The following is a 12,883-nucleotide window of genomic DNA, read 5'->3' as shown; positions in this document are numbered from 1 at the left end:
GGCCAAAAATTATGCCTGTTGCAAGTAACCCCGCATATGGGGTAACTTGCAACACATGAACTTCATTGAAGTCTAATGCAGCATTTTTTTGTTTACCTCTAGTAAACCAACCAAATGTACTATAATTTGAGCTTGAGCTTGTGCGACCACCCATGGCTGCTGCTACGTTATCGATCTGGACTAGCTAAAGTTGCACATATGTAGATAATTATGCTTGGGAGTAGCAAAACATCTTTCAATGTGCAATTCCTGACAATCCTAAAGTGTTTATTGATCAATACCGGCACCAGCCAGGCCCAAACGTAAATCGTGGAAGGAAAGGGAAGAAATATTAGTACGATACTTGCTTTTGCTAGAGGCCGTATAGACTACTACGCACTTCTCAAATATGTATTATGGGAGGAGGATATTTGTTAGTAAGTACAGGGGTTAAGTAAAAGATTTTCTGACAAGCGCGCGATTTAAGATGTTTAAGGTCTCTGGGCGCCCGGCCTCCAGGAGACTTAGTGACAATCCGAATTGACCAAATGTACTATAGTTTGGACGTTTAATTAATTTTAATTGGATTTATTTTATTTCATTTTATTTTATTTTATTTAAAATTCATGCCCATGTTGTTTACAAACAACAGCAATTTCGAACAGCTGTAACATTTGATTTGTTCCAGATTTCCTCACAAAAGTAGGGAAGGCTAAATATTGGGGCTTTAACCCTTCATTTCAGAACTAATAGTTGCAAGTATTATCCATAGAACTGAGGTTATCGCAATGAACATGATTAGATTCCATAGGAACACTGCAGCCAGGGATAGTTTCAGTGAACGCCTAAAACTAAATTATACTATATCTTTGTTGTCTTAAATTATTATTGAAAGCAGATAAAACCTATTAATTTACACTGTCAACGATTATCTTTTCCAAGCAATCGGACTATTATGCTAGAAAAATCCAGTTGAGTATAGGAAAATAGAATTTGAACATTTTCTAGTACTGCTAGAGAAGCAAGTTCGCATAAAGACGACTTCCTGGTACTGTTCTGTATTTACGGAGCCTTTTTATATTCTAGTTGTGTGTTAAACCTTTAAAATGCGATTTGAAATGCTATACAGACTGTTATTTTGAACGCTCAATCAGCCTCAAGGCATGATAGCAATAAGACAAAATACTGTTGCATGTTACCCCACATGGGTGGTTAATATAGTTAAGTCGTTATCTTATGTTTATTTGAGATGATAAACATACATGTATCAAACAGTAACGTTTGCTATTGTGTACTCGATCTGTACGTAAGAGATACAAATGATATGCTCTTTCCATTGAATTGGAGCAAAGCACGACATTCCAGCTTCTTTTCTATTGAAAAATCTCGAAATAAAGAAGATTACTCTGTCGCGCTAAAGAAACCGAAAATAATGACTTGTAGTACATGATTATCTTTTAACATATGCTAACATTTGACAGCTATAGTGCTAAATTGTAAACAATATTATTAGCGTTGTTAAATTCATCTTAATCGAAACATGTTGAAGTGTTGCAAGTTACCCCGCTGTTGCAAGTTACCCCGTTTGACGGTACTCCGCGATACTTCACAGTAGAGCGTGATACATCAAATTGCCTGCACGTTTTTTTTGACAGAACATGGTTCTAGTCGCTCAAATGAACTTCTGTATGGCAACCTTCATGTATTTGTACCTACTGTTATTAGTTTTCGTCTATTGATTGGTGTAGGAACCACAAATTTTGTTGATCCAATGCTGAGAAGCTGCAAAATTTTCAACATGATGGTTTCAATCAATCTTATACTGAATCCTCAGAATGTTGATAACTCTTTCTAATTCTATTAGTTGCTATTACAAGTTTCTAGTTATATTAATGTGTCAGGGGTTCATAATGCGCAGATACCTAGTATCACTTGTTCCCATAATGGGCCCCCATAATCTCAATAATAATAAATTATCTTAGTTTGCTAGATCTGCATCGCAAAAGATTGTGTTAATGTTAGGTATTAACCAGTAAAACAATAACTTTTTCATGCGTAGTTTATTTACATCAGAGCGAAGTATTGTTTTTATAATAGTAAAACAATTATTTACAAACCCTGTGTCATGCTGCACTGGACTGAAATTGAGTGCAAATATCAATTTTGAATTGATTTATGGTGAAAAAACACATTCTAATTTCGTATTTGCCTTTCATCCAGAGAAGTCGTCTTCTCTAGTCGCTCCTCAAGCCATCAGACAGACACAATAGCACATTACACTAGTGCAGTATAATAGTGTATGGTAACCAAAATGAGTGAACAAAGGAAAGATTCTACTTCGGCCATAGTGGTGATCGACTTTAGTGGTATCTCAATCCGCCTATCTGTTCGGAAAGTGGAACAATTGTTATTAAAAAAATGAATATCGACCTTGGAATGGTCACGACTATTCAATTCCAACACGTAAAAGATGTTGTTGTGTCGTTTCGAGCATTGTCCGACGCAACACGATTCATCGAAAAGAATAATTCGACATAGATTTTTTATTAGGGCTTAAATCGCAAATGTAAACAAACTGCGTTTTCGCTATTACGACATTATGCAACAAAAATACTACAAGATTGAAGTGAAAATTAGTTAAAATGGTTTTTAGTTCGATGTATAATTAAAGAAAACAAAACGGCGAAACATGCATTTTCTTCGAGATTTCGACTTAGGCCCTTCTTCTCATATGGAATATAAAGGCCAAACTTACATTTTTAGACAGAAGCGGGCGTACGGTTATTATTCACAAATAAAAGAATAAACGGCAATTCTGTTATATAAATGATAAGCAATATCTACTATGATCATGTCTACTCGATAGTTGTTGCACATAAACATTCGAATATTTCGATATTTTCATGAAATTTGAAGAAAAGATTCACGCGCCCTTTCTTTTACATTGGGTTTCTATGAGCCCATTTGCTGAGCCCTATTAAAAAGTATACTGTCAAGCTCGCCCATTTACCCAGCCCTACCCAGCAAGACAGAGTCAGTTTAGCCCATTTACCGCGCCCTTCTGAAAATTATGTACACGGTTTAGCCCTTCCGCAAATGGTGGTTGCTGAAGGGCGAAATCACGACTGGGATGCAAATTGGGCGTAAGCATTTTTTTAGTTTCTACCCACTAAAAGCACATAGGAATTAAATTCTTTGTTATATTGTCATAAGGTTTAACGAAAAATGCTTCCGGAAAAACACGGTCATAAAGTAATTTATACCTACAATAAAAACTACATTTAGAAAACCTTCGCCGAATATTGAAACTGATTTTTCTCCATTTGAGTACATTGCGACTTAGGCCCTAATGAAAGATCTGTGTCGAATTTAAGACATGCCATCGAACATGAGAACGTCAAGTACACGATCCCCGTATACCTCGATGACAAAGCAACCAATGTACGCATACATGATCTATCGAAGGACAATACACTCCAATACATTAAAACGCACATGGCACAGTACAGTGAAGTGATTTTGGGGAAAAAGGAATCCTGGAAGAATTTCTTTCGTGGCTTCGACAATGGAGTTTGGCTGGTGCGAATGCGTCTAAAAAGCCTATACCATCATACGTCGAGCTAGCACAAGGTACTATCCACAGTCAAAAGTCACTTTGCACATACGAAGGGCAAATTGTTACTTGCAAATACTGCCACCAAACTGTGCATTACGGAAAGTCATGTACAGAGGCAGCAACGGAAAATAAAACTGCACCCGAAAGCAATCAACATTCAGAATCCATGCCATGACGACGAAAAATAAAATTTTGAGATATCTTCGTTATTTTGCAATATTATTGAAACTGATAAAACCTATCAATTTAGACTGCCATTGACTAAGTTTTCCACGCAATTGGACTATTGTAAATATTCTAGGAAAATTGTATTGAGCACTGGAAGGTAATAAATGAGCAGCTTCTAACACAGCGAGGAAAGAACATATCTTCATGAAAAAAGGTTTTTTTGGGTTTCTTGTCGCCACAATTTTCAAGGAAAATTGAACCCTACATGCACTACAAAAAAGTTGGGCTTGAAAGGGTTAACGATGGGGCAGCAAAAGCACATGTTTTAGTTCAAAGGGTTACGGTTACTAAACCATCATTAGAGGGAATCACAAAAAAAGGATTCTCAAATTTCCCCCTTATTGTGACAAATGTCAAAGTAAGCTCAGATGCCAAATTTCACATCATTTGGACAATTTTAGACCCCCGCCCACTTCGCTTTAAGTTTTTAAAATTGATACTATGGGAAAATATGGAGGAAAAATATATTAAATGCTATAACTTTTGAAATGGCGTTCAGAAAATTTCAAAGGTACTGGGTCAGTACTTTTGTCCTCAAAATTCCTTATTTTTAACAATTTTTTTTCTGCTCCCTGATGAACATCATATATATTTTGTAGCTTATCTGATGCGAAAAAAAATCAGAATTCGTACGGAGCACCGACCTTTGTCCGAATATGAGAAGTTGGAGTTCTAGGGCCTTTCGCCATTCATATTTAATTTTAGCATTTTATCTTCCATATATCTTTATTATTTTTCGATCAATTTCAATAAAATATACCTTAAAACTCCTTAGAAATAAAATAAAAATAGATTCGTTACCGGTAAAATTCAGAAACATCAGATTTTTTGACATTTCCATATTTGTGTCATTAAATTGCACATATCAACGACATTTAACAATAAATTGTTTAATTTACTACTTCAAGTCTAAAATAATTTTAGAGATCACATGAGAAAAGTTTCATTTCTAAAAAAATACGGGAAGTTGGGGTATTAGGACATTTAAAGAAAAATCCATAAATGACGTAGCATTTTTTGAGTGATTTTTAACACCCCCCTCCCCAATCGTAGCATTTCGTCACAAAACCTTACATATCCCTAATAATTACTTAGCTTTATGGTAAACCTCACCCGCCCCCCTCTTGTCCCTGTAAAAAATAAAAAGCGAAGAGCCCCAGTCCGATTGTTACGATTGAAGTTTATATCCGAGTTTTACACTATAATATAAGCGAACCCTAGGTTATTTGGACCTACCTGAGCAAATTGCCCTTTTAGGTGGATAAATGTAAAAGAATTTATCGGTCAAACGTTCTAATTATGAGTCTTTGTTCTAAAAAAACTGAAAAATGAAATTCACCAGTCAAATTTAATATTTTAGAATAGCAATTGCACGAATATATACGACATTGAGAAAGTCTTACGATTTTCTGAGAAATCGAGGGGGTTTCAATTACCCACACGGTCCTAATAGCCCCGGGTTTACTATTTAAAGCAGGTTTTATAAAGCATGTTCTGTTCTTGTTTTTTTATTTTCGGTCGCTCATATTTCCTTTGATGCTTTCGTTATTTGCCCTAATGCACAGCTCATGAAACAAAGAATGGAAAATTGAGTGATTAAAAGTGATTAAAATGTCGTACATTATTCCAATCATCGATTGTGCCTATCTTCCATTATATCTATCGTTTTAATGGCCAACATGTGTATGCCTAAAATACTTATGCCTAACGTTGCGCACTCGTTCTCAGCAGTGTTGCTACAGCTAGACATGGTGGAAGATAAATTTGTATCAATCCTTGAATGCAACTAGTCTAAGTGACCACCATTGCACATTGATCCAGAATACAACTTTAGCAGGATTTAAACTTTTTACTAAAATTCTCGACAAACATATGATTACGGCTTAAAAGCCAACTGTCAAAATTATCTTTGAAAGGAAATTCCGGACAAACCGTTACTGGCTAAACACAGTTTGCAGCAGTTAATGAAAGAGAAAACTTTTCTATTTTGTTTACTACCAACATCTGTGATTGACGAGTAACGGTTTGTCCGGAAATTCCTTTCAAAGAGAATTTTGACAGTTGGCTTTTAAGCCGTAATCATATGTTTGTCGAGAATTAAACAAATTAGCTTTATTATGCCTTTGGGATAGTTTTCGTACTTTGTGAGCACCCTCTTTTTGTTCAAACAACAGTTAGAGTGTAACTAATTTTGCCATGATAAGAAAATTCACTTTTTAATCATACTACCTTCTGTAAAGCTATATAAAACGAATAATTTTGGAAATTTTGCTAAAGACATGTAAGCTCTTTCTGCCACACTTATCATGTTACAAAATATACAAAAATCAAGGTCAAAGGTCATGATTGGAGGCTTAATTGAAAAGATTGAGATGACGATATATATATATATATTTTTTTTTTAATTTCGCAAAATTTTATTTCGAAAATCAGTTTGGATTTTTCAACTTTCAATAATAAAAGCTACAGTTTGGATGTCTTAAAAGAAAATGTTCGTGTTCAAAAAATTCTAAAAGTAATCTAAAGCTCAAGTTAGCGAAAAATCAAAACTGTTTTATTAAAAATACGGTTTTCAAAAAGTGCCTTGCAAAGTACAACTTTCCTAAACATGTTATAAGGCTGTTATTTAGTCTTAGTAAAAAGATAAAAAATTCTGTTAAATTTACATTCTGGACGACTATGCATCGGGGGTCAAGGGGCCTGTTGGTATATATTTGGGTTGGGCAAAACCATCGTTTTTTTCAGACCGTTTTCTAGTTCCATTTGGAGTGACTAAAAACTTTCTGAAAAAACTGTGTAAATTTTTTGACCCTGACCGGCAATTAGTATGGCGCTTGAAATTTGTGTGGGAAAACATACTTTTTAGCATTTTCATTTCACAAGACCACATTTTCTATGCATCTAATTAGATATAAATATAGTCAAGGATATGTCCAACAACTTCTCGATCTAGTGTGCGTCGTCTCAAGAACAAAGGTAACATTGAGTTATTCTTGCCATCATGCGATAAGTAGATGGAAAAGATATTTCGTGAAATGGAATACCTCCTGAAGGTGAAAATGGAGCTTAGGCTCACGGAAGTCGCGTATCTTCAGTGTCATAATCACCGCAATGTAGTAATGATATCATTCAACGCGTTAGCCCAAATGGAACGTTTCATTTCGTAGAACGACTTAAAACACATGGTGTTCGAATTGACATTTACGTGTACACTCCGGTTTTTCAACGAGATCTTTTTACGCGGATTTTCCAATTAACGTGGATTTACCAACTTTTTTTTTTTTAATTTTAAGTCTTTAAATGCAAAATTTGGAATTTCCTTTCGCACGCATTTCGCAATTTACGCAGCTCTGCAAAAATATTCTAAGTCCTTTCGAATGCAAAAAAGTCAGATTTTTGGAAAATGGAAAAGACGAATCTTGAAGACTCCTTATGGCCCTCACCTCGACAATAAGGCTATGTAGTATCGGAATGGTTTTGACGAGTAGGTGTTAGAGATCGATCTTTAGTGCCGGTCGATCGCAAAACAACTACAAGTGTCTCCTTAGATCGAATATATTCCGATCTTTTCCCTTTCCTATCAACGCCATTCCTCTTCTGTGGTCCTGTAGGACATACAAGACTAGAATCGACTGCACCATGGGTCGAGTTAACATCTCTTATTTTCTCCCGTGGAAAGTCTTGTTCATGGCCCGTGTCGCTTTTGTCCATTTTATGGATGAATCAAATCTGTAAAATATGCAGATTGCGAATGGTTAAAAATATTTCAAATATTTTATTTCGGTTTATGATTTCATCCGAGAGTTGTTATTTCAACAGGAGATTTCTACTACTACTACTTTTGATTTTTATTTTATTACTCATTCTCACTATCCCTTCTCCTTCTTTGATTATTCCTTTCGGTGGAAATCATAATTGCCATCAGAAAACGGAAGATATCCACGATACTGAAGAAAAGTCTCAGGGCATGCGAAACGTAATCGTCACTTCCTTGTCGAACATCTTCAACAATCAGCTGAGTATCAAACAGCACGAAACCACACATAACGGCCAGCCCGGCATACAAACTCCACTTGTGAAGCAACCATGACTGAAAGAACAAATTCGCCAGTCCAACGAGTACAAGAATCGTGAGCGCACTGGACAAGATTCCGCCCAGGATAAGATGACTTCCGCGTTCGGCAAGCAGAGCGGCCAAACTCAACCAGGTAAAGCTTAGCGTCGTTCCAAGTAGCGCAGTCAACACGAAAGCCGGATTCACGATCATTGCTTGTTCGATCAGTAGTCCCAGCAGATGGCCAGCTAAGGCGCCCACTATCATCAATAAACCGAACCGATATTCGACATTACTTTTCCGGTTTGGAGTAAGAACAAGTGCCACGGTTGCAATCAACTGGAGCAGTATGGACAGCAGTCCTGCTTCCCAAAGCCCGGTCAGGTGAACGAGCGAACCGGCAGTAGCAGCGGCACAGGTTAGTGTCATACAGGTGTACACTTTGAACAAGTGTGTACGAACGTTAACGTCCAAATTTTGACAAAAATTTTCATTGAAAATTTGTCGCGATTGTGACAACAGAGACATTTTGAAATGCTACCGAACTGAGCTCAACACCACGACTACTATGATTGTGGAAACGCGAGGTCCTTCCAGCGAGTCATTCTACGAAGGTACACAAATCTTGTACTGGTCGATCTTTGTACAGTTATTCCAATTTATATAAAACGAACTTTCATATAGAGTCGAACTGACTTTTCAATAGGGCCTATAGAAAATAGTGCCAACAGAAACATAAAAATATGCTGCAAAAATAGTTTTGTAGATGGCTGAGATGGCAATTTGGCCTAAAATAGGAATTGGAGTCAAAATCACACTTTTCGCAAATAAAAACTATTCAATTTCAGTTTTTTCAGTGAAAACTTGTTTTTATCAGCCCCTTGGTGAATTTTGATCTGATAAAATGAGAACATTGACAAAACCGTGATATACAGGGTGTTTGGTTCACGATTAAGAATCACTCGAGGGGTGATTGACTGTCATACTTGGAGAAAAAAATCGTTCTACACATACCATCAAATCTCAACCGTTACAGAGTTATTGAACTTTTTGTGTAAAAAACTTATTTATCTTAAAATACCTCTAACTCGAAAAGTATACTTTGTATTTTAAATCTTTTAGTTCCAATGGAAAGATGAGAAAATTTTCTATTGAATAGTGTTGTCATATCTTTCAGTTAATTAGTTTTAATTACCTTTTATATGTAAAGTAGTTCAAAGTTGGTGTTTTTGATGAGGTTTTTGTTAATTTTCTCAAAATAATGAATTATGATTATAGCAATATCTATTATCCAAAAGATGGGTTTGAGGACGATTTATAATTTGTTCTTCAACATGATATTCCTATCTCTTCTCGTTTTCTTGTAATTTCACTTCTAATCTTTTCCTGTAATTGACATGCAAGTTCTTAAAAGACTCTAATCTATAAAATATGCTTTATATCGCAATTACCAGGGCTTCATTGGAAAGCTGAGAAAATTTCCCTTCGATGTATGTACAGATATCTTTTAGTTAAGTGTACTAAATGACTTTTTACTAGTAAAATATCTCAAAACTTGCGTTTTTTGGAGTTTTGTAATTATTCTAATTATTAATCAACTAAATGTATCGTCATTATTATTCATTTGGTGCCCCTTAATATTCTCTAAAACTTGTTATTTGATACTTTATCCCTATCGCTTTTCATTTCGCTGCAATTTAATAGTTAACACAGCATGAACTCATCACAAATGTAGTGGGTACGAAATCGATGTTTTTGCATATGAAACGAGAAGATCAAAATGATTTTGCTTCGAAACTAAAAGATATAATTGAATGGAGTCAAAGGAAGAATTGCAGAACTTGCTGAGATGCATTAATTCCATGATAAAAATGGCGAAGTTTATTATTTACTATCTTAAGAAAATAACGAAAATGCTAATAATAACATTAACTTTAAACTAATTAACTTTTAAAAGAATACTAAATTCACTCTACTGAAAGGTATTAATACATTTTTCTCTGCAAAATTTTCCTGGCTTTCGAATAAAAATAAGAAAAGGCGCCATACTTTTTCAATAAGAGCTAATATTAGTGAATATGAGATAAAAATATCCAAGTTCAACAACCCAAACACATGAAAACGAGACAAGATAAGTGTATTATGTCAAAGAACAAATAATACAACTCTTCAAGACTAAAAATTTGAATTATTAAAATGGTGATGTTAACTATTAGGATTTTCGCGAAATGAACGAAAAATCGATCAAAATTGTTAAATTTTAAATAAATTACTGTGAAAAGGTTACTTAACCTCATTAGCTGAAACATTTTTCAATGGAAAATTTTCTCACCTATCCAATGAATCCGAAAGATTTGAAATACAAAGTATATTTTTTAAGTTAGAGCTATTTTAAGGCAACTAAGTTTTAACACAAAAAACGCAATAACTTAGTAACGGTTGAGATTTGAAGGTATGTGTAGAACGATTTTAAATAAATAAATATGATGCTGACAAAATCGGGTCAAAAAGTTGATATAATCGGGGACTGATAAAATTGGGTCTTCACTGTATGTTTGAATAACAGCTTTTAGAGATGGGACAATATACGAGGTGTTTGGGGCGGACATAGCGTACTTGATAAATCGATTGCAGCTCACAGGGGTTTGATTCCCAACCCTGCACATAGGGTTTTCTAACCCGAAAAAAGGCGAATGACCGTAAGGTTTGTCCTTGGTTAAAACCTCTATAATCGAAATTAAAAATACGAGGTGTTGTTCATCATTACTTGACACTGATTACTTGTTATGGTGATGGTTATGGTGATAACATAACAGGCTGGACCTGGTTAAAAATGCTGGAAGCGCATTTGAAATTTTAATTCACAAATATTTAAATAAATTTGAGTTCTGATTATTTGATTAGGCTAGTCCTAGCACTAAAATATGGTCATTAAACCACATGATGTAGTCATTTGTACGTAAAACGATTGAAATACATCATTTTGTGAATATATTCCGTGCTGGAAAACTACGTGGACAAACAAATCACTTCGTTCTTGCATAAATAGATTGAGAGTCTCCTAATTGAGCTTTGGGCAATACTAATTCCTAGTTAAGTTTCCCGAAGAAGCTTAATATCTTGCACGAAGAAGTTTGTACTGATTTCTTCTGGATCTCTTGTACCATAAACCACTGAACCCATTGTTCATTCAAACAAGCGATCTCTTGTGACTGTAACTATTTAAAAAAATTGTTTTCATCATTTAACAAGCCACTTAAAGATTTCACAGTAATCGTAAAGCTTACAATCTGTTTTCTTAACACGCAATAGTAGTATCAACCCGCAATCTTTGCTGAGTTTTCTTTATCAACCAATAATCGCATTAAATTAGATTATTCATAAATATATGCTTACTTTCACGATTTACGGATGTATAATCACGTGCGCAATTCTGTTACACTGATTACAAAGGCTGATGACGTTTCACTGGTATTCCGTTCATTATCCGTTAGAGTTAATAGCGCTTCCTTGGCACCTCGTTATCTCCAATCAGATTATTAACTTGCTATTTGCCAGCGAGATACGTAAACACTAATTGTATTTAACGAACTAATGTAAACTAAATAACAGATATTGATTAAGCACAAACACGCAAAAAAAACACTGAATGATTTAACTGATTAGGGCTCAAATATTTCCTGCCGCCGTGAACACTTTGTAGGTTGTTTGTACACAACCGAACAGTTCCACATTCGAGAAGAAGGAGACTGAAACGAAAATTGCACTTTTGTTCTTCGGTTTCGAATTACCAGCAATCGGTTTGTTCCCTGTACGTATGTAGTTACTCGGTTTGTATACACTGGTTACATATATTTTTTCTTTTACTTTTTTTTTCAACCGCAGATTCGAACGCAATCACTCACTAACCATCACCGACCACCAAAGGTACCCAGGATATGTACAAAGCAGTAGAGGAACTCTCGTTATATTGTTACATCGGTCCTTAACCAGTACTGGAACCAGCGTCAGTCACTCACTTTATTTTACTACCGGTCGAGTTGACGATCAAAACGTAACTGAACGCGCAACCTCGCTCGGTAGAGCCATCGATGCTAGTTCACGTATCCTTCGCTGGTCGAATAGACATGTGGCTTCGATTGAGGAGGATCGGGGTACACTTCGGCAATGGAGTATGGAGCTTTTTCACAATACAAGCATACATTGCGCTAGGAGATAGTACGAAGTAAGTACCCTCGACACGAGTAGCATTGATAAGCTTTCTTTCCTATCCGTTTCATTGTGTATACCGAACCCGGCGGTGACTTTGTTCTTGGTTTCAATAATAGCGATTGTTCTGAAATTGGTATAGAATTGAATTCGAAGAGATTCTACACATAAAACTATATTTTGAATAGCTAGCCGTATAGGATTTAAGAAATTTTAAACGTAAGACATACAAGATGGGTGGGTAATGACAAAGACCTAACTGCAATGAAGTAGAATACACTTAGGTTCTTTCCTTCTAACTCGTGCCATGAATTGCCATCGAAATCTCCAAGTAAGCCGTTCAGGATGAAAAATATTGAAGGATTGTGTACAGGACACGACCATGGTGACATTTCAAGAGCGTGCAAATTCGCGAATGCATTTTAATCTAACAAAACCATCAACTCATCTTAGAACTGGAGATTATATAATCTTCAGTAAAAACACGGATCGTCGCGTTCTAGCTTAGTGTAATTTAAGATGACTTTTAAACAATTCCACGAATTAAGTGCGAAAAAAGAGCTATCGGTATCCGTAAAGATATTACACCTAATCACAAACAAAAATTGTTTTTGAAATTTATTTTAATAAAATATGCGCTTGGGGTAAGTTGGCGGTGATGCACGCGGGGCCAGTTGGCGGTACTATTTACAGTATAAAGATAGTTATCAAATATTTTTATTGCTGGAAATTACTCCAAAGTAAGACAATCTTATTCTTTGTATTTCGTTAATACAGGGGACATTTACAAGAATTTC

At 35.4% G+C, this 12,883-nt stretch overlaps 2 protein-coding genes across 4 annotated transcripts in view; both read right to left on the bottom strand.

The window, feature by feature from the left end:
* LOC131681477 (protein white) overlaps positions 1 to 12,048 on the bottom strand; it is a 44,872-nt gene extending 32,824 nt beyond the window's left edge. The window contains exons 1-2 of one of the 3 annotated variants that reach the window (XM_058962295.1): positions 11,897 to 12,002; positions 11,274 to 11,626 (exon numbers count right to left, since the gene is read on the bottom strand). The gene's annotated coding sequence lies outside the window, so the exon portion shown is untranslated. Of the gene's footprint in view, positions 1 to 11,273 lie in introns of all 3 variants that reach the window. The other 2 variants (XM_058962292.1, XM_058962301.1) reach the window with 2 other exon arrangements.
* Positions 7,665 to 8,407, bottom strand: LOC131681500 (bax inhibitor 1-like). The gene has a single exon (XM_058962312.1). It carries the CDS (start codon positions 8,403 to 8,405, stop codon positions 7,680 to 7,682), a length of 726 nt encoding a protein of 241 aa, XP_058818295.1. The 5' UTR covers positions 8,406 to 8,407; the 3' UTR covers positions 7,665 to 7,679.
* Positions 12,049 to 12,883: the final 835 nt, after the last annotated feature.

Source organism: Topomyia yanbarensis, chromosome 1 (assembly GCF_030247195.1).
Source record: "Topomyia yanbarensis strain Yona2022 chromosome 1, ASM3024719v1, whole genome shotgun sequence".
NCBI lineage: Eukaryota > Metazoa > Arthropoda > Insecta > Diptera > Culicidae > Topomyia > Topomyia yanbarensis.
The sequence above is the reverse complement of the archived record's forward strand: the minus strand, read 5'-3'. Positions and strand labels throughout refer to the sequence as shown.